This window comes from Euleptes europaea, chromosome 7, assembly GCF_029931775.1.
Source record: "Euleptes europaea isolate rEulEur1 chromosome 7, rEulEur1.hap1, whole genome shotgun sequence".
Classification (NCBI taxonomy): domain Eukaryota; kingdom Metazoa; phylum Chordata; class Lepidosauria; order Squamata; family Sphaerodactylidae; genus Euleptes; species Euleptes europaea.
Genome location: NC_079318.1, coordinates 58,754,129 through 58,775,965, shown reverse-complemented (window position 1 = coordinate 58,775,965; position 21,837 = coordinate 58,754,129). Strand labels below are relative to the sequence as shown.

At 42.6% G+C, this 21,837-nt stretch overlaps 1 protein-coding gene across 1 annotated transcript in view; it reads left to right on the top strand.

The window, feature by feature from the left end:
- The first annotated feature begins 2,549 nt into the window (after positions 1-2,549).
- SRBD1 (S1 RNA binding domain 1) overlaps positions 2,550-21,837 on the top strand; it is a 158,515-nt gene continuing 139,227 nt past the window's right edge. Inside the window, exons 1-8 of the mRNA XM_056853383.1 lie at positions 2,550-2,566; positions 7,416-7,590; positions 9,497-9,838; positions 11,166-11,332; positions 13,108-13,225; positions 14,962-15,100; positions 17,451-17,547; positions 19,486-19,621. Coding sequence (XP_056709361.1) covers positions 2,550-2,566; positions 7,416-7,590; positions 9,497-9,838; positions 11,166-11,332; positions 13,108-13,225; positions 14,962-15,100; positions 17,451-17,547; positions 19,486-19,621 — 1,191 coding nt within the window. The remainder of the gene's footprint in view (positions 2,567-7,415; positions 7,591-9,496; positions 9,839-11,165; positions 11,333-13,107; positions 13,226-14,961; positions 15,101-17,450; positions 17,548-19,485; positions 19,622-21,837) is intronic.

Below are 21,837 nucleotides of genomic sequence, written 5' to 3'. Positions count from 1 at the left end.
CCTGTTTTAGCCAGGATCGAATGCTCATTAGGCGAAACGCATGCGTTGAATCCTGGCTGAAACAGGGATTAAAGGAGGATAAAGTCACTATGCGTTTAAGTCTGCCTAGAAAACGTCGGGATGTGACGTCTCCCCATGGGTCAGGAATGACCTGGTGCTTGCACAGGGGACCTTTACCTTTTTTAGATGCACATTTTCCCCATCCAAATTCTCAGAACTCTGCATGGGGGGCTTATTGTTGAGTTTGGAGAGTTTGGATGGGGGAAAATGTGCATCTAGAGAATTTGGATGGGGGGGGGGAAATGTGCAAATGCAAGGCCAAACCTCCCGTGCATAAACGGCCTTGCTCTTTTCTACTGCTGTTGTAGTGGAAAAGGGCAAGAGTCCAGTAGCACCTTAAAGACTAAAAAAAATATTTTCCGGTAGGGTATGAGCTTTTGTGAGCCACAGCTCACTTCTTCAGATACTCTTCTTCAGATACAGAAAGCTCATACCCTACCAGAAAATATTCTTGTTGGTCTTTAAGGTGCTACTGGACTCTTGCCCTTTTCTACGAAAGCTCACACCCTACCAGAAAATATTCTTGCTGGTCTTGAAGGTGCTACTGGACTCTGGCCCTTTTCTACAAAAGCTCACACTCTACCAGAAAATATTCCTGTTAGTCTTGAAGGTGCTACTGGACTCTGGCCCTTTTCTACAAAAGCTCACACTCTACCAGAAAATATTCCTGTTAGTCTTGAAGGTGCTACTGGACTCTTGCCCTTTTCTACGAAAGCTCAAACCCTGCCAGAAAATATTCCTGTTAGTCTTGAAGGTGCTACTGGACTCTTGCCCTTTTCTACGAAAGCTCAAACCCTGCCAGAAAATATTCCTGTTAGTCTTGAAGGTGCTACTGGACTCTGGCCCTTTTCTACGAAAGCTCAAACCCTGCCAGAAAATATTGTTGGTCTTGAAAGTGCTATTGGACTCTTGCCCTTTTCTACGAAAGCTCATACCCTACCAGAAAATGTTTTTGTTAGTCTTGAAGGTGCTCCTGGACTCTTGCCCTTTTCTACTACAAGAGAAGTTGATCCAGCATCAGTGATCTGTGGCTCACGAAAGCTCCTACCCTGCCAGAAAATATTCCTGTTAGTCTTGAAGGTGCTCCTGGACTCTTGCCCTTTTCTACGAAAGCTCACACCCTGCCAGAAAATATTCCTGTTAGTCTTGAAGGGGCTCCTGGACTCTGGCCCTTTCCGACTACTGCAGACAGACTAACACAGCTACCCACCGCGAGCTATTGACAGACGCTGTCTTCGACTAGCAGGGACCCTGATAAAAGGACCGTGCCGGCCTTGTGCAGGCCCAGCCCACAAACCCGGGCTGCGGGGCCCGCGAGACCCCGCCTCAGCCCCCGAGCTGCAGACGCCTCCCCTCGCCGCCAGGCCAGGAGTTCTTCCGGGGCTTCCTCGCTCGGAAGCGCCACCACTTCCTGCCGCTCGTGCTCGGGCTGGGCGTGTCGTGGCGCCTGCGAGAGGAGGGGGGGGGGAGTGTGCGCGTGTGTGCGCGCGTGTCGGTGCCTGACGCTGCTTGGCCGCTTCCTCCGGGTCGAGCGGCGCCGCTTTCAAACCCGAAGCCCGCCTCGGTGGTTGGAGAGGCTCGAGCAGGGGCGTCCTCCGCTCGGCTCCTTCCTCCGGCACGAAGCAACGCGGGAAGGTGTGTGATGGGGTGTGTGTGTGTGTGTGTATACAGGCCGTTTATTCATGGAAGGTTTTGCCTTGGAGTTGCCACTCTTTAGGTGCACTCCTCCCCCCCATTCATATTCTCAAAACTCAACAATAAGCCCCCCCCCCATGCAGAGTTTTGAGAATTCAGATGGGGGAAATGTGCATCTAGAGCAGTGGTTCCCAACCTTTTTTTGACCAGGGACCACTAGGACTTTTGTGTTCGGTGCAGGGACCCCAAGGTTCAAAACAAAAATTCGGAGAATTTGAAAATAAACTTTAATCATAACTGTTAGTTAAACATTAAACTTAGAATAATATTTGAATATATTTTATATAATCGAAAACTTTTAATTGAGAATATTAATTTATTATGGGTTTATAACTTTGTTTCGCGGACCTTAATTTAGTTCTCGCAGACCCCTGGGGGTCCATGGACCCCTGGTTGGGAATCAGTGATCTAGAGAGTGGCAACTCCAAGGCAAAACCTTCCGTGTGTGTGCGTGGTTTATCTTGATCTTAAAGAAAAAATAATGCACAGTGGGTCACCGTGTTAGGCTGTCTGCAGTAGTAGAAAAGGGCAAGAGTCCAGTAGCACCTTAAAGACTAACAAGAATGTTTTCTGGCAGAAAATATTTTTGTTTGTCTTTAAGGTGCTCCTGGACTCTTGCTCTTTTCTATTAAAGTAAAAAGTAGGACACAAGTCTTTCGAAGTGAGCTGTGGCTCACGAAAGCTCACGCCCTGCCAGCAATATTTTTGTTCGTCTTTAAGGTGCTACTGGACTCTTGCTCTTTTCTATTAAAGTAAAAAGTAAGACACAAGTCAGCCGTGTCACTCACCGCGCTATGGGGGGCTGTGATCGGTACGATGGGTGCTAGTGCTTGAGCTTCAGAGGGAGGTACCGCACTTTGTATTCCCAGCGGTGTACTAAGTGTTTGAAAATGCTATAAAAAAACATCGCTTTAAAAGGGTTTTTGGATACCGCGGCTTATAAATGGTTGGAAGACGTCCTCGCAGCTAAAGGGGCCAAACAAAGTGCGAACAGTATTTTTTTATAACGTTTTCAAACTCTTAATACATCAGTGGGAATACATAGAAAGTGCGAACGGTATTTTTTATAACGTTTTCAAACTCTTAATACATCGGTGGGAATACAAAGTGCGAACAGTATTTTTTATAACATTTTCAAACTCTTAATACATCGCTGGGAAGACAAGTGCGGTAATAGCCGATGAAGAGCAGTTGGCTAATTGTTATGCTCAATTAACCATCGGTTTAATGAACCATCAGGTTAATTTTGACACGAGCTTTCCCTAAGCTCACATTTATTTATTTAAAACATATCTGGGCTGCTTTCCACCCCAACTAGTGTCCCCAAGGCATCAAACGTTAAAACAGCGTTTTAAAATATCAGGCTGATACCTTGGATCCAGCCCCTTTGCCAATGCCTGATGCTGTAACCAATAATGTTGTGGCCATTTCCATTCCAGCGTGTTTAATTGTATGCAAAGGTCATCGTAGTATAAGGATCTAGGGGTGGTAATTGCATGCCAAGGGTGGCCAGGGTTGGGGGGGGGGGCTGCAGTAAGTAGCTGGCTCCAAGACACTCCCCAGTTTGGCGCTAGGCCAGCAAATACTTAATAAAGCATACAAGCACTTGTAACAGTGCAACCCGGGAGGAGGGCCAATAACCGTTAGTGGGGAAATACCAATCAAACTGATGCCTGTAGTGTTAGCATCAGCTGGTAAATGTTTCAGCTTTCCTGAATGCAGAGAAAGTGGTATTATTTCTTTTGAAAGCAGCGGAGCCAAAAGACAGTGAAATGCACAGGACAGGCTTATACATATGACAAGTCTATAAATGCATATACACTAAGAACTGAATTACCTCTTCACAGCAATATTGTAAGAAATATTTCTGAAGAGAATATTATCTGAGTCCAATTTAATGCACTTGTTATCAGGCAAGGCATCTCATTAATAGTTTAGGGTTTGTTTTTTGAGGTCATTTCTCACGGTTGTTTCGTACTTGGGTACGGATTTCTGAATGCAAAATACATGTGCTGCTTGCCAAGTATATAGGGCCCATATGCATATATTCATCATGCTCCTCTTTAAAAAGCATGCTGTTGGTAACTTAATTTTAGGCTTAAATTTAGAGCTCTTTTGCTTGTATTTTAAAGGAGAGTGCACCAAATTATATGTCCTGCATATCAGATGGCCAGGAAGCCTGTTTCAGCCTCATGGTTTACCTGTAAACTCTAGGTCTGAATATAGCTTGAGAGATTTGAACTAACTATCCAACTGATGGGAAATATTTATTTTGAGTTCCTGGAGTGTGCCGCTCTTTAATGCCCCTTTAATTCAGGATCTCCTGATATGTTTACCATGTTGATGATATGTTTACTTTTCCCTGGCTGGTAATTTGGATGTAATGCTGCACTGATTGAATTCTATCACATTAGTTGTAGTGGTATGTAAAACCCCCAGGTAACATGCTGTAAGGATGTTGGTTACCTGAGTGCAAACTTAATCCAAGCTTTTCCCAACCAGGTTGTTTCTTTTTTCTGATGGAGTGTTTCAGGGGTGTTGTATCAATAAAAATGGCAGATCAGTATATGGGCTTGTGTGTGGGCTGGCAGCCAAGCTGCATTTTAACCTGCATGGTAGCCCATCTAAGGCATAAGAGGTGGGGTGATTGATCTGGGTTTTCTGTTTAATCCAAGTTCTGAAACCAGTACTCCAGATATTTGATTGAGCTGGAATTTTAATGATGCCTGAGCAATGGTGCTGGTACAATGTGATTCAGTTAATACGGGGAATCTGCATTCCAAAAACAGTGAGTGGGGTGGAATTTTATGATTTCATACTTTGTTTTCAGTAACTTTATTTTTTTTCACCCCACTTTCTCAGATGTCAGCTCTGCCTAGAAGAGCTAGAACAGCAGTAAAGCCAACCACATCAGAAGATGAACTACCCTCCTTCCTTACATCGTGAGTTGAAATCAGTGTTTGTTACCTTTTAATCCAAATTAGACGTATCAGAGCTCCTGGGGTTTATGTATGGTGGTAGAAAGTGCCGTCAAATCACAGCTGATTTATGGCGACCCCATTGGGGTTTTCTAGGCAAGAGATATTTATTTAATTCAATTTGTGCCCTGCTCAATTTCCCGGCCAGGGCTGGTCTCGGAGCGGCTGACAACTTTAGAGGTGGTTTGCTGTTGCTTGCCTCTGCATAGCAGCCCTGGACTTTCTTGGTGGTCTCTCATCCAAGTACTAACCAGAGCTGACCCTGCTTAGCTTCTGAAATCTGATGAGATCGGGCTAGCCTGGGCCATCCAGATCAGGGATATATATGACCATATCATAATTATACAGCCATGGAAGTTGTTGAAGTAAGTCTTGTCCGTGGAATATCTATCCGAAACTCCCCAGTGGAATGCATAGGAGACAGTATCAGCTGCATTAGCACATATTAGGAGGGGGATCTTGGGATGGGGGGAAAGTAGATGTAATAAAGGGGAAATGTTTGTTGCATTGGCGTGTAAGGTCCCCCCCCCCCCATAATGGTAGAATAGTATGATAACATAACCCAATTAAAAATACTTTCAAAATTAAACCGGTAAGTGCTACATGTGGGGGGAGGACGCAAAGTGTTATTTTTGAAGGTATTTATTTTTTATTGTTTTATATTGCACAGGAGTGTTGTTGTTGTCATAGTTATGTATAAAGGCAAGATCTTCTCCCCATGCCATGGAAGGATTGTGTAACTCAGTGATTATTCCTTTTTTTCTTTTTTAAAGGATGTTCTGAATAAAAACAAGCCTTCTGCTTAGAAGAAGAGATAAGGCACTTGCAAATTTGCTTCTGCTTCAGAGACCATGGAAGTGTCAACTGTACCCTGTCAGCAGTACAGACACTGGCCACATACATAAGTTACTGTGAATGTATATGTACTGGTATACATTTGTTTACAAGAAGGAGCCAATGTGTGTTCACTTTACAAACTAAATTTAGCACCATTAAATCTTATGGTCAGCTGTCCATACATTGAATGTAACATAAGACTTACTCAACATGCATACAAAGAAATAACAAGTGTAAATTGTGCACAGATTGTGTATAGCCCTGTTCACATGTTACAGTATATCCTACATGTACACATATACATCTGTTTGTATGAAAGAGTTTGAATTTGTAAACTCAGTTTGTAAACACATTGAGTTTACAAATGAAACTGGTGACCAGTACCCAGATAAGTGTGGGTTTTAAATCACATTTTAAGTTTTGCATGTATCGACTATACCATAATGCCTCAAAGCGCACATTAAAAAAAAATAAAGTGTTCAGTGTGCATTGGTTGTACATGTTTTCACTGTAGTTTGTGCACAGGCTAGTGTGTACTCTGACACTTCCTGTTCACTTACAGCTTGAGCTACATGCAGCCGCACTCCCCTTGATCTTTTAGCCACAGTTATCTTGCAGCACAACACTTAATGAGGGATTAGTGCTATATAAATGTTTAGCATGAATGTGGTTACATTTTGAAATTAATTACATTGAATACCTTTTGGGAGGAAAAGTCGTTGACAACAATACATGAAACGTTGGATTCCACCATGCTGGTAATGCTCACATGGCATGGAAGATCAGCTGTCAATGTTTACTTTTAACATTTTTTAAGAGCTATGATTGCTGTTTTAAAATGATGTTGTAGCCCACTTTGAGTCCCCGCCTTTTGGGGCAAAATGCACAACATGAGAGTTTTAAATAATTAAATTACAAATTCAATTTCTTTTTTTAGCATGAGTGAGTATGTAAGTGCCTTAACCTTTCTCTGAAAGGAATTAAAAAATAGAATATTATAAACGTTTGTCTAAAATTCAAAACAAGTAGTAAAATCTGTTGAATACGCTATCCCGTTCTTTCCCAGCTGGAGTACAGTGACTAACCTCAAGATAAACAGAATTCCCAGTTATATTTATAAATACTATTAAAATTGGCCCTCATACTATGCCATCTCTAAACAAAGTTTTGTAGTCCTTCTGGAATATTCTTTAGGTTTGGACTCTCTAGGGCAGGCCTGCATAACATGTGGTCCAACAAGCCTTATGTATGATGACTCAACAGAAACCTGGCCATGTAAAAACAGCAGGACAGTTGAGTGTGCGATAGGCCGCAGCACTTAGCTTGCTGTTCACTGGATCCCTTAGGCCTTTTATGCATGGCTATTTCCTTCGTGGCCACCCCTCCCACCACGTTGGGTCTTTGTTTTGATTATGTCTGCCATTTCCAACCGTCAGAGGTTGCCTCGCTCTTCCCCTGCGTTTCCCCGTGTTTTGCCTGCGTTTTCAAATTTGAGCTGAAACAGATCTCGGGAAACGCAAGGCGAAGAGCAAGGGGACCTGGCGGTCGTAAACGGCATTCACAATCAAAACAAAGACCCAAAGTCTTCGTAGGGGTGATGGCGAGGGAAACAGCCATGCATAAAAGGCCTTAGAGATTAGAGTGCCACAATTTTAAGAACTGTGTTGCCCATGGGATACATTCTGCAATCCATTCTGAGCAGTGATTGCTTTGACCTTGCATCGCTGCATCGTCTCCGATTTTCTGTACATTCCCCATGCTTCAGCTTTTTTCTTCTTTAAATATTAACATCTGTATCATGTATAACTCCATCCACTTTAAAGTTTTCTCTCGTCTTTTTTTCAGATCATCAGAAGAGGAGGAGATGGATGAAGAGGAGTGGGAGCCCAAAAAGAAAATTACAAGTCGGCCCAGGGTCCCCAAAGTGAAAGAGCCCAAAGCAAAAAAACCAGCTGCAATCCAGAAGAAAACTACTGTGGCTCGTAAAAGGATCAAGAAGGTAGTGGTGAAAGAGGAGCCAGTAAGTAGTACAGTGAAGACACTCCTTCTATGTGGATCTAACTTCTGATTAGAATGTTCACATGAACACATGAAGTGCCTTATACTGAATCAGACCCTTGGTCCATCAAAGTCACTATTGTCTACGCAGACTGGCCGCAGCTCTCCAGGTTCTCAGGTAGAGGTCTTTCACATCAGCTACTTGTCTGGTCCCTTTAACTGGAGATGTCGGGGATCGAACCTAGGACCTTCTGCATGCCAAGCATCTGCTGTACCAATGAGCCATAGCCCACCGTCCTCATATGAACCAGACTTCTCTGCTAATTGCCTAAAGGATAAAGTGATCCAAGGGCATTTTTATTCCCTGTAAATAATCTCTGGTTATTTCTTTGAACAGGCCATTTGTTGGTTGTGGCCTGCTGGAGCACACTCAGAGATTAAACCAGCCACAGCCAACATTCTTTTTCCGATAGCTAAATCAGTAGCAGTGGTTTCAGATGCTGCATTAACTGGGTATCCCCTTTAGCCAAATCTGTCATTAACACCACTGTCAGTATACCAGGTAACTGCAGCTAAGTCCACTGGAGGAAATTTGTTCACTAGAAGGAAAGGTGCGTATATCAGGGAGCATATGAACCTGTATCCTTCCTTGGTTGTTCACTGGCACCATTAATGTCTGCAGTGCCTTTGGTGATACCTCAGGTATCTGAGCCCAGCAATTATGCTATCAAAGCAGTTCCCTGTATGTCTGTTGCTTTTCAAATGAGCCTTAAACTGACTTGATCTGGCCTGAGTTATATGTCTGTAATCAAAAGCTTAAAATTCTGCACCTGGGAAATCGAAATTCTGTGGATTTGTGCCTAGTAAAGCTCAGTTCTGCAAAATGTGCATAAGTACTCTTACTTTAGGAGCCCTGTGGCGCAGAGTGGTAAGCTGCAGTACTGCAGTCCAAGCTCTGCTCACGACCTGAGTTCAATCCCAACAGAAGTCGGTTTCAGGTAGCCGGCTCAAGGTTCACTCTGCCTTCCATCCTTCCGAGGTCGGTAAAATGAATACCCAGCTTGCTGGGGGTAAAGGGAAGATGCCTGGGGAAGGCACTGGCAAGCCACCCAGTAAAAACAAAGTCTGCCTAGGAAACATCGGGATGTGACGTCACCCCATGGGTCAGGGATGACCCGGTGCTTGCACAGGGGACCTTTACTTTTTTTTTACTCTTACTTTGGAATAATTTATTCTGGTTTTCCAAGTAATTCCAACCACTGAAAATCTTATTCAGTGCCTTTCTTGCTCCTGAGATTTTGGCAGTCACTGCCATTTCAGCAACAATTTTCAAGATTATGTTCGTAGCATAGGAATTTCCTTTTAAGAAATACTGAGATTCTTTGGCAGCTGCATTCAGCATCTGCTCTCACATGCAACATTTTATGTGTCTCCACAGAATTGTGAGATGACATAGCCCTAGCCAAGAATTGGGTTAGACCCTGCAGAAAATATCTGCTAATGGAAAGAAGGTGGCTGTTTTGTTGATGGTTCTCCCTCCCTGCTGATCTCATGACTCCCCCCTCCTACTGTGAGGAACTTTTGCCCTGCTGATGGAAATCTCCCTTCCATCAGGAGTTTACCACAGGATCAAAGCTGTTGTCTTTCTTTCCGTTCCACACGAACCCAAAAACGGCATCCAAGGGTTCCAGGATAAAATTTTCTTTCATATTTTTAAACTAGCCCTGAGTTATATAATAAATAATGTAATTTTCATATGTAAGCAATGTTTTCTGTGTATGCAAAGCTATGTATGCATATAATGTATGTGTAGAATTCAAGGAAATGATTTGTATTTTTAAAAAAGCCATCATTCAACCAGGCCACAGTGTTCCAGTATTAATCTTCTTTTATTCTGTCACTGCCCATTCTGTTGGTGCCTTGGTTAGGACACATCTTTACCTGCTCCGGTTTCTGGAGGGAATGGAGGAGGAGCGCAACTTAAAGAAGAGACAAATCTGAGAAGTCCAGCTAAAAAGCCCACAGTATGTCCAGTGAAGAATCGCGGTTTAGGGAATCCTGTCTATGGCCTGGATAATGCTGAAGAACCCTCCACGAGTGCTGCATCTAAACAGAAAGTGAAGATGGAAGAGTCTGAGGAAGACTATGCCTTTGATGAACCTCCTTTAAAAAAAGTAAAATCATCCATGCATCCTCAGGGAAATCCTGTAAAATATGCTGTGTGTGCCGCAGAGGATGAAGACCAGAAAATGAATTGGAATATAGTGCAGGTATGAGATCCTTTTCCCTTTTGTAATAATGCTAGCAGAGTCTTTAAGCTTAAATTAAAAAGAAAGTTTGCTGAGTAAAGTTTGGCTATATAATAGCAGAGCTGAACTTACTCCATAAAGTAGATTGGCCTATATTGTTATGAAATAAACCGCACACACCTCTGTGTCTTAATGAGAACTTAGTTCAAGCTACAGCATGTGAAGGATACAGTTGAGTCTTGGGTTTCACAAGGAAATATCAAAAAGTGGTCTTTCTATTACTTGCAACTGGAAGGAAGATTCCAATTGAGAGATTTACAGTGCAATCCTGAAGGTGGGGGGCGAATGGCCTCAGGAGCTGGTGGATCCCTGTGCCGGGACTAGTGCCACTTGCGCTGGCTAAATGGGCAGTAATGCCAGTACTGGGACACTTATGCTGGCTCTGGGGAGCTATGTGGCTGCACAAGGCAGGGGCGTCTGCGCAGCCACCACAGCAGTGTTTCTCGTGCTGGCACCAAATGGAACATTCCTGGGGGCAGGGCAGCTATCTGGCTGTCAGAATCATGTCTTACTATAACAATACAGGCTGAGTATCCTTTATCTGAAATGCCTGGGACCAGAAGTGTTTCAGATTTTGGAATATTTGCATATACATAATGAGATATCTTGGGAATGGGACTGAAGGTGATTTTATATTGTATTTTAAATAATTTTGTGTGTGCGGGGCATCATGGGGAACCTGCAGTTGGTGTGACTGGCCTTGCACACCCTTTGTGGGCACTCAAAAAGTTTTGGACTTTGGAATATTTTGGATATCGGTTTTCCGGATGAGGGGTACTCAACCTGTGCATGGAATCAGGTAGAGCCAGAGGGATGTGCTGTCAATATAGAACTGGGGAGGCCTGGGTCTAAATCGCATTCAGCCACAAAGCTCTCTGGGTAACTTCAGACCGTTTGCACTCTTTAATTAAACACCAAGTAGACCGCACTAGACAACATATGTTTATAGTTTTAAGTGTACTTTATTCCGGCTTAATAGCCCATAAGGCATACACCAAGAGAGACATTTAAGAGTTAAAAACATCAGCAAAACACATCAACCGGGCAGGCTATACAAAAGCCACTCAGAAACAATCTTAATTTATGAGTATCAGAAGTGGCTGAATATTTTAACAACCATTTTGCTGAGAACTTTCTTTCTAGCATCAGTATGTTTAAAACAATGAAAGAAAATGTGCAGTCATGAATCAGCCCTTGACAAGGAGCAATCACAAAAACATTGTTCTGAAGGGCTCCTGTCTTCTGGGAAATTATTGTTTGTTTGCAAGGACTTTGGTTGTTGTTTCAGGTCTTGTCACAAAGGACTGGTATTGAAGAATGGGTGTGCGCAAACATAATCCGTCTCTTCAAAGATGACAATACTATTCCTTTTATTGCCCGGTACCGGAAAGAGCTCATCAACAATCTGGAAGCCGATGCGTTGCGAGAGGTGCAGCAAACGTTGGAGGAACTACAGTATGTGGTGTGGTGGAGGCAGGAGTGGGAGAATTAATGCAAATGCAGTAACTTTTATCATTGCGGTCATCTTTCATACACAGAAAAGCCTTTTCCAAGAGGTCTGTGTCACAGTGGTGCATGGGCAATAGTTGTTGCTCAGTTACTGGGGAAAGATGTGGTTCCATTTAACCTGGGGCAGAGACCTGATCTATGCATACAGCTGCATGAGGTAGTGAATGTTAGAGTGGGGTATGCCACTGCAGGTGGGATTGCCGTATGTGAATATGTTGCAACAAAATAAATTCTCTTCAAAGAAGAAGGGTTTTAGCCTAGCCCATTCCCTTGTGTCCTGTTTTTTTTTTTTTTTAATTTGCACGGTATTATTGTAGATGGGAATATTTTATAACAAACGAGATGCCCACCTGCAGCATGAAATGGCATCTCCTATTTTGACGCACACTAAGCAAAAAAAGGAGGCTGTTTCTGTAGATGGAAATAATGGTGCAGTGACTTCTATCTCTATGAGAAGGCGTCTTTCCACTTAACAGAGTGATCAGATATTATTTGCCAAACTTTTCTGTTTAAAGGCTGCAGATTTCTGTTTAAAGGCTCCCAGAAGTGGACAGAAACATCCTCAGTGCCATTTCTTGCTGCAGAAAGTAGTTCCCCCTCCTAGCAGATTTAAGTACGGTATTCCTATTTTGCCAATTCATTAACAATTGAGAGTCATTCACACCTGCTCTTATTTAATAGTTTATTGATCAGAAAATAAGAGCCCTGCTGGAACAGAGCAGTGGTCCATCTAGTCTACCATCCTGTTTCGCATAGTGGCGGAACAGGTGCCTTAGAAGGCCAACAACAGGGCATAGAGGCTAATGTTGCCTCCTAGTGCTGATATTTAGAGAACGTAACATAAGAAGAGCCATGCTGGATCAGACCAAAGGCCCATAAAATCCAGCACACAGTGGCCAACCAGCTGTCCACAAACAGGAAGGCTGCAACAGTATTATCCTGCCTGTGCTCCCCAGCAAGTGATTTAAAGAGGCATACTGCCTCTGGTATTTAGAGTTCTATGGCTTCTGAATGTGGAGGTTTCCTCTAGTTCCTATGGCTAGCAGCCACTTATGGATATCTTTAGTCCCAGATTCTTTAGCTTTCCCCATGGGAAAGGGTTTCAACCCTTTAATCATCTTGCTTGCCTACTTCTGCATTTTTCCCAGACCTGCAATATTCTCTTTTAGCTACAGGGGCCAGAACTGCCCACAGTATTGAGAATGAGACTGCACAAGGGTGACCAATATTGGCCATCATATTTTAATTCCCTTTCTTAATAATCCCTGATGTGGAGTTTGCCTCTTTCCCTGTTGCCACACACTAAGTTAACATTTTCACTGAGTTATCCACTACAGCCCCAAGATCTCTTTCCTTCTCAGTCAGTTCAGAGACCCATCAAGATATATTTATTAAAGTTAGAATTTTCTCCCCCAGTGTGTGTGTGTGTGTGTGTTACCTTACGAAAAACTTACCTTGGAAGTTTTCTCTGGCCTCTCTTTTGTAATAACTCTCTTGCAGGGTTTTCTTCTGTTTGTCTATTTCTGAATACATATTTCTATCAACTGATACCCTTCTTGCATCTGCCTCACAAAAGCGTATTCCATAGTATATTTTGTTAATATTTAAGGTGTCACTGCTCCTAACTCTGCCTGTTTTTGCAAACTGAGTTAGGAGAAGTGGAGCTCTAAGTATTATGATTTAATAGGTAGTATTTTAACTCACACTTTCCCCTTTTTTAGAGCAGTTGTCAAAAAGGTCCATAGCTCAATACAGAAACTTAAGAAGGAAGGAAAGCTATCAGAAGACCTCTTGATTGTTTTGTTAAATTGCAAAACCTTGGAGGAGCTGGATCACGTGGTTAGTATTTCTTTTTAAAGCACGTTTACAAAATCCTGCTAGTGCTCTTCAACTGTCTACTCTCCTTTCTACGTTGGTTTGTCGGCTGAACCACTTTATATTTGTCATGGAGTTTCTATGTGTTGTGAAGGACTTCTTAAATATTGGTTCTGCTGGCTTTGCTGTTATGTAAGTTATTTATTACAATGGGTGTTTGTAGCAGTAGAAAAGAGCAAGAGTCCAATAGCACCTTAAAGACTAACAAAATTTCTGACAGGATATGAGCTTTCGTGAGTCATGGCTCACTTCTTTAGGTATCTGAAGAAATGAGCTATGACTCACGAAAGCTCATACCCTGCCAGAAATTTTGTTAGTCTTTAAGGTGCTATTGGACTCTTGCTCTTTTCTACTATTATTTATTGCTTGTGATTCATTATTGTCTTTTTTATTTCTGTTCAGCTTCTTGAGAACCTTAGAGTTATGAGGTGGTACACAAAGAAGTAAAAACAAGTGAGGGCCCACGAGAAACTCATGCGGAAATGCCTCCACTTTCATTCCTTCTGCTCGCTTCCTCCTCTAATACATCTCCTTCCAACTCCCTCTTTCTCTGCTACTGTTTTTCTGCCTAAGTGAAAAGTGGATACCGTACTGACCAATGTCCCTTATTTTTAAATTTGAAGGGTTAGTTGGAGCAAATGGCAGTAGTTTTAGTAATTTCATTTTGCTTGTTACAGAAAAGCAAAAGGATGTGGGTGCGTGTCCCTCTTACACTGGTAGTCTTGGAGAAGAAAGAGGGTAAATAAGAAAGGTGCTAGTTAGAGAGAGAGAGAGAGATCTTGCCCACCCTTCCCTGCAACTTCCTCCCCACATGGCAACAGCAGTGCCTGCCCAGCAGCTTCCCCCCACCATGGCAGCAACAGCAGCAGCAACTCTCCTGGGTGCCTGCCTGCCCAGCAGCTTCCTTCTTCCTACGGCCGTGGTGGCTGCGACTCCCCTACTTCCCTGCAGCTTCTCTGTCTTAGCACAGGTGTAGACAAAGCTCATGTTTTTTGGGGAGGGGGTGTGGGTAAAAGCACCAGTATATTTTTTGATGTTTTCAGATTTTTCTGCACACCTGGCGGGTCCCACAGGTTTGCAGAACTGTCTGTTTCCACTCATTGTGGCCCTGATCTGCAGATTTAGATATCCACAGATTGGGCAACACGTGGATGTTGTAATTTGAATAAATGTGGGCATGCATCAGAAGGCTTACTGTTAGTTCGTATAGGGTGCTGTTGAAACCGGTACATCCAGTTCCAAATATTGTAATTTGAAAGCAAATCCACATTAATCCCAGGGGGTCTTCCAAGTATGTCTTAGAACTAGAGGGTTTTTTTTTGTCTTTTACTTCTCCTCCTTCCTTTTTTAAGAAAAAAAATTCAAAGTATTTTAGTGTGCCTTTTAACATGTTGGTGTTGTGTAAAGAACATCACCTGGCATTCTTTTTATACTGTGTGTAAACATCTCTCATTGAAAAGGTAAAGTACCACAAAATAAACTAGTGATGACAAAGTCTAGAATATTGGCATGTGTCCAGTTGTAGGCTGCAGGAAGGAGCCTTTCTTCAGCTTGAGAGGATCAGCCACAAGTTAGAGGAAGACACCTTGGGCTGGAAGCTTTCCTCAATGGAATAGTCGGATATATGCCAGTATGTGGTTCTCTGCTACTTTTTAATTTAATTTATTCTGTTTATGTATATTGTGTGTGTTTTATCCTAGTATGCTCCATATAAAACTGGAAGTAAAGGCACCAAGGCTCAGAGGGCCAGACAGCTGGGTTTAGAACAGGCAGCCAATTTGCTCCTTGGAAATCCTAGAGAACTCAACCTGTTGTTTTATGTCAAGTCCAATGTGGAAGGTAAGCTCCAGGAATAACAGGTTTGTCTGGCTTGGGTTTTTCAGGTAATGCTTTAATGCATCAGGGTTTAGTTGGACTTTAAGCCAAATACCCATAAAATATCTTTCCTATTCAACAGCCAACTTTATCAGTGGTGTATAGTGGTCTTCCTTAAGGGCCTTGGAGAGATATACATTTATTTTTATTTACAGAATTTATATGCTGCCTTTCAGCCCAAGGGAGCTAAAAATTAAAAGCAGAATATCCTAAAACATTATAAAACCAAGCAAATAATGTGAGTGTGGGTGTGTGTTAAGCAGTCTCAAGTCACTTCTGACGTATGGCAACCCTATGAAGTAATGACCCCCAAAGCGTGCTATTGTTAACAGTCTTGCTCAGGTCTTGTAAACCGAGGGCTGTGGCTTTCTTTATTGAGTCAATCCATCTCACCTTGGGTCTTCTTCTTTTCCTGCTGCCTTCAACTTTGCCTAGCATTATTGTCTTTCCCAGTGACTCTTGTCTTCTCATAATGTGACCAAGTACGATAGCCTCAGTTTAGTCATTTTAGCTTCTAGGGAGAGTTCAGGCTTGATTTGATCCAGAATCCACTTCTTTGTTTTTTGGGTGGTCCATGGTATCCGTAAAACTCTCCTCCAAGACCAACACCCCCAACTTTCACACCCATATATAGTAATGGGGAATACTATGGTATAAATGATTTCGATCTTAAGCATATAATGCATATATAAAAAAACACAGACCCAGACATTATAACATAGGGCAGGAAGGAGGGATCACTTAGGGAATACCAGATGGAACAAAATAAGTTTTCACCCACCTGCTGGATATAGTGATAGAAAGGGAGAGACTAGTATTCCTGGGGTGGGAATGATGTTTGAAAGCTGTTTTGTATTGTTTGTGACTTTCCTAATAGTATGAGCATGATAACATGAAATAAGATTTGGGCTAATCCATAAAAACAGTTTGGGTCGTCCATTCTATGCCTAGTAGAGGTACTCAGTCTGTGTACGAAATTTTTTGCTCTTACCGAGTGGATTGGAGAGCCTTGTTGAGAACAGTTTCTGTTAAGATGTTACCTTAGCTGTAGAGGTTCTTTCATAAAATGGACAGCTGCGAGGGGTAGCCATCAGAGGGGCTGTGGCTCAGTGGTGAAGCACCTGCTTAGCAAAAAATCCCCCAGTTCAATTACTGGCCTCTCCAGTTAAAAGGATCAGGCATCAGATGATGAGAAAGACCTCCACTTGATACCCTGGAAAGCCATTGCCAGTCATACAAGCAATATTGACCTTGACAGACAAAGAGGGCGACTGCGTTTAAGGCAGCTTCGTTTATATGTGTGGTGCAGCAGGATATTGATTGCACCTTGAAAAGGAAAAATAATACAATTTGAATAAAATTCTTGATTTTGAGTTAAGTCGCAAATTCTGTGTATCTGACTATATATCTGTAATTATAGATAAATCTGTAGGGGGCAATGTTAGACAATAAAAGGCCTTGATCTTTATATGATTCTTGCTGAAACAGTATTCTTGTCTATTTCATTTTTAGAGGAGTTTCTCTGTTAAAGATACAGTATTGTATATTTTGTTGAAACAAGTTTTAAATGTGTACCTCTTAGGTGTAATACAAATGTGTAGCGATTTCATTATATTTAAATTGCTCCAATTTTGCAGAATGTTGGGGTTGAAATGATTGGATATTTATTTTTATTTATTGCATTTGTTTCCCTTCATTCTTCCCAATGGGGACTCAAAGCAGCATACATCCTTCTCGCTTGCATTTTATCCTCACAACAATCCTGTGAGGTAAGTTAGGGGAGTGTTTTGTGACAGGTCAAGGTCACCCGTCAAGCTTCCATGGCAGAGTGGTGATTCAAACCTGGGTCTCCCAGATCCTGTGTCCCGACTTCATAGTCATAGCAACTCCCTGAGAACAAGGGCTATGCAAGGATGGTTCCTGTGATTGGTCAGCAGCATGATGCTTCTTTATTGGCTAGGTCTGCTATAAAAACTTTTCCTGATAAATAGGAGAGCATTTCCTGTATGCTGACTTCCGTCTCCACTTCCCATTCTGCTGAGTTCAGAGATCTGGAGCCTACAGCTCTTTGTTTGGACATGCTGGCCTATGGTGCTCATATTCACCCTACATTGGTTTCTCTCATGTTTCTCATCAGGTCAAAGTTGCCAGTAATAAAGAGTTCATTGTTGGATAACCATTACCTTTTTTCAATATCTTGGATTTTTGGTAAGCCACACTTTTAGCTACCCTGAAGGTGCTGTGGAGGCTGTGTTAGTGGCTCATAAATTTTAGCTCAAATAAATGAATGCAATTGTCACTTGTTTTCTTTGAGGACTCTCTACTATTGAGGAAGTAAAATCTGGAGTTCAACACATCTTGGCTGACATGGTTGCTAAAGATAAAGACACGCTGGATTTCATCAGAGCCTTGTAAGTGTCTTTGTTAACTGGTCATGACGTTTTAGTTTTGCAACTCTTGTGGATTAAACTTTTGTCTCTTCTTCCTGTGCGCACTGAAGGGGGGGGGGCCTTGTTTGCCTAGCATTGATGTGAGAAGTGCATTACTGTAGCTCTGCTATTTGCTGAGGTTAGGTTTTATAAACCTTAAAGAAGAACCAAGTGAGCTCCAAAATAATCTCTTTTAATGAAAGGTAGTACAATTATAGCCCATTCCTTACCTTGGGGGCTGAAAGTGCACAGGTGGTGGGCAAGGGCCTGTGCCGACGTCTGCCATTTGTGGCGCCGCCCGTGCACTTGCACTGCCAAGACTGGCACAGACGCTGGCATCGAGGCACTAATGCCGGCTTCTGTGCACTGCCGCGGCAGCACGGCCCTGGGATGCTGACTCCGTATGCCATCTTCCCAGGGGGTGTTCCTGGGGCGTTCCAGGGATGGAGCTGCCTTTAGGCAGCTTCCTAACCCCTTTCAGGCCCAGAACGCCCCTTTTGCCCTTACCTTGATTTACGCCACCTTTTTAGGTGGTGTAGCCCCATGGAACACTATGGAGTGGTTCCACGGGGCTCAAAGGTAAGGGCAGCTTCCCAGCTTCAGGGGGGGGGGCTGATTCCTCCTTTGGAGGTGGCACGGCTGCGTTGCCTCCAGCCACCGGCTCAGCCCACCCCCTCAGGAATGGGCTGTTAGTGTCTTTACCTTTCTGCTTTTTGATTTAATGTTTAGCTAGGATTTAAATGTCAGAGTATAACACCCTCCTGCCTTTCATTTTGCTTGTTTCCTCCTTCTGTGTTCTTGCCCACTATGACGAGACATTCCTTCCATGCCCTCAAGGCAAACCTGTCTACTTTTTGTTTTTAAAAGAGCACACTTCCTTTTCCTCTCTCTATATGCTGACACACACGCTGTGCCCTTTTACCATGCATGTTTTACCTTCCCTGCTGTTTCCAGAAAATGGCATACCCGTGGTGAGTTCTATGACTCCCTCCATACCCCTTGTCCACCGTTCTGGCTCTGCCATGACTCTGGGCATGATGGCAGCTGCGTGCATGAGAACACTGTCAGGCACACGATAGAATGAAGAGTAAGAATATACGAAGAGCCTGCTGGATCAGGCTAGTGGTCCAACTAGTGTGGTGTCCTGTCTGACACGGTGGCCAACCAGTTGCCCAGGAGAGGTCAGAGTTTCAGGGCTGGAGGCTTGACCATATCTTTGTCAGCTACCTATTCATTTATGCTCTCAAGAAAGAGATGGGGAAGTACTGAGTTTTAAATTACAAGCTTATTTGTAGGAAGCATTAATTCTGTATGGGGCCTTGACCATCAACATGATGGCTGCCAACTTGGAAGGCTTTAAGAGGGGAGTGGACATGTTCATGGAAGAAAGGGGTATTCATGGCTACTAGTTAAAATGGATACTAGTCATGAAGCATACCAGTTCTCTCCAGGATCAGAGGAGCATGCCTATTATCTTAGGTGCTGTGGAACGTAGGCAGGATGGTGCTGCTGCATCCGTCTTGTTTGGGGGCTTCCTAGAGGCACCTGGTTGGCCACTGTGAACAGACTGCTGGACTTGCTGGATCTTGATCTGATCCAGCAGGGCTTTTCTTATGTTCTTAACAGAAAAACTCCAATCACTGGAGTCCATCTTGGTGGGATGTTGATAAGGAAAGGCGTAACAGAGCATGGCCAGGAACACTCTTGGATCGAAGAATGGACACAGCTGGGAAGCAAATCCAAATGTAGCCTATGAGGCCTCTTCCTGTGATGCTGCTGTAGTATAAGAAGTCTTTTTTAATTCTGTAATTTTTGTGATGCTGTTATATTACAATACGCAGTTATTAAAACAGTCAATTCACTTGTGCTTCATTTGAGAGAAAACACTCTTTCTGTTCACCCTTTTTTAAATAAATGTAGATGCCATAAAAGATATGTTTGCATTCAGTCATCGTTGTCAAAAGTGACATCCAAAAAAGCCAGTGAAAAAGACATCAACAAATTTCACCTGTACCAGAACTTTTCTTGCAATATAAAGAACATTCAACATCACCAGGTATGTTGTGTACACAGTATAAAAAGATACTTTTAAAAGAGGAGAAATTGACTTGTTTAACCTCCTGTAGAAAAAGTATACCTTATATTTTTCAGTTGTCTAAGATAACCAAAGTCTCTTATTTTCTTGGAAAGGCAATTTAAAATTTTCTTTACATTTGAACAAGCATAGGCATGTGTGGAACCTTCCCTGCTGTTTCCAGAGTTGCCAAATGCCTGGAGAGTAAATGCTCTGTTCTTAGAAGAGAGGCTTAATGGAATGTTATTTACCAGGTGAACTTATTTACCTTCATGCCATAAAAAGCTTCCGCTTCCTTTTTCCACACACTTAGTCTCTATTAAATATACAAGACATTTTTCTCCAGGCAACCCTTTTTATTTCCATAGATACTACACCTTGCCTTAAAGTAACACCATGTATTTGGCACACTTATCCATTACAATAATAGTGGGTATGCAATACTTTTGAGGGCACGATGCAGAGGAAGGCAATGGCAAACCACCTCTGTTAGTCTCTTGCCTTGAAAACCCTACTACATCTGCCCATTCCTGTATGCGATGTCATACCTACTCTGAGTAGTTTTCTACCATGGCATGGTAGATAAGAGCATGTCTGCAAGTGCTTCCTAGTGAGGAAGGGGTTTGAGGTGAATGAGGCGTTGTCCATCTCTTGTGATGCTCCGGGCCCAGGAGTCACATGGAAAAGGAAGGTTAAGTTGCTATTTAAAGGATCCCAGCTGTATCTGCTCTTCTTGTGCGCAAAGAGAGAATTGTGCACCGGGCAGCCTGAATGAGGTCATTAACCTGAGGGAAAGATTTGCAGCAGCGAGCCTTCCATCCTTTTCTCAGTCGATACAAGGGCATGTGCCTCATTGTCCTAGAAAAGGGGCTGAGGAAGAAGGAAATGTTTCATAGTTTCCTCCTGAGAAGAACGAGAGTTCTGTAATGCTTGCATGTCCTTTCTCCCTCTGCACCCTTCACTTTGAGTTGTGCCCGGAGCCCTGGTTTGCCCAATTCTATTTCACAGCTTTCTAAATCCAGCCTCAGACTTCTTGTCCGATGTCAGGTTTCTTCTGTCAACCGCGGCTGTGTTGAATGTCTCAGAGAACATCCACATGATCAGAGAGTGCTTTGAGCCACTCGACATTAAACCTGTCAGTTGAAATTGGCCTGATGCAGTGAGAAAAGGTTGATAATTGTTGTTAAAGGTGACCTGAAAGGATGGTGGTAGAGGTTTTTTTTTTAATTGCACACTTTAGTGTGTGCAAAATATTCATAGTATCAAGATGGGAAAAAAAGGAGATATTTCAGTTTGTTAAAAAAGATACTATGTTTAGGAGTGGGTTTTTTAAGCGTTCTGTAGTCCGCAACACCTTATTCCAAATTAGACCTATGGTATTCCATGGATCACCTCTGGACTGTAAACACTTGGCACAGGTGTAATGTTGCCCTATCTCTTAACCATAGTCAAATGTTAAAACCTGGAAGCACCACTAGTCTCTCATTTTATGTAAACAGGATACTCTGCAGATGATTTTAAGTTAAATGTTATTTATCCCTTTCAGCCACATCGATACAACAGAGTGGGTGTAGATAAAATTCTAAGACAAGAAGCAGCACCTCATGGATTAAACATTTCTAACAGAAAAACTAAATAGCTTTGTTTTTAAAATATTTGCAGGGAATAAAATAAATCTTGAGACCATATTGACAAAGCAATTGTGAAATGAATTACCAAAGCCGGGCGTCTCATCTTGTTATATTTACACAGCTGTATCATTTATGACTGATAGGCTTATAAGTTATTTTGAACTTTGGGAACTACAACAATTACACATTGTTATGTCTTGCAAGATTGTTAAATTCACAGGGCAATTTGTATATGTATTTATATGTGTTACCTTGGAATTTTGGAACCCACAATCATTATTCTGGAGAACATTTTGTTAATTATCAGGAGTGATATAGCGCACAGTAAAAGCGAATTAAGTTGGCTAATTAAGTTGCCTTTTCATTACACAGCGGCTGTTTATGTTATTATTTTTTGTTCCGAAATGATTAGTGGCATCCATCCTAATCTTTGCAAACTTCAAACTGTGAGGATTGCCCATGTTAACATTAACTTCTGCTGATCCACACGGTATCATGGCTAGCACTGAAAAGGGAATGGAGGAATGAGAGAGGATGGGAGTGGACGAGCCTGTGGAGCAGGCTGGA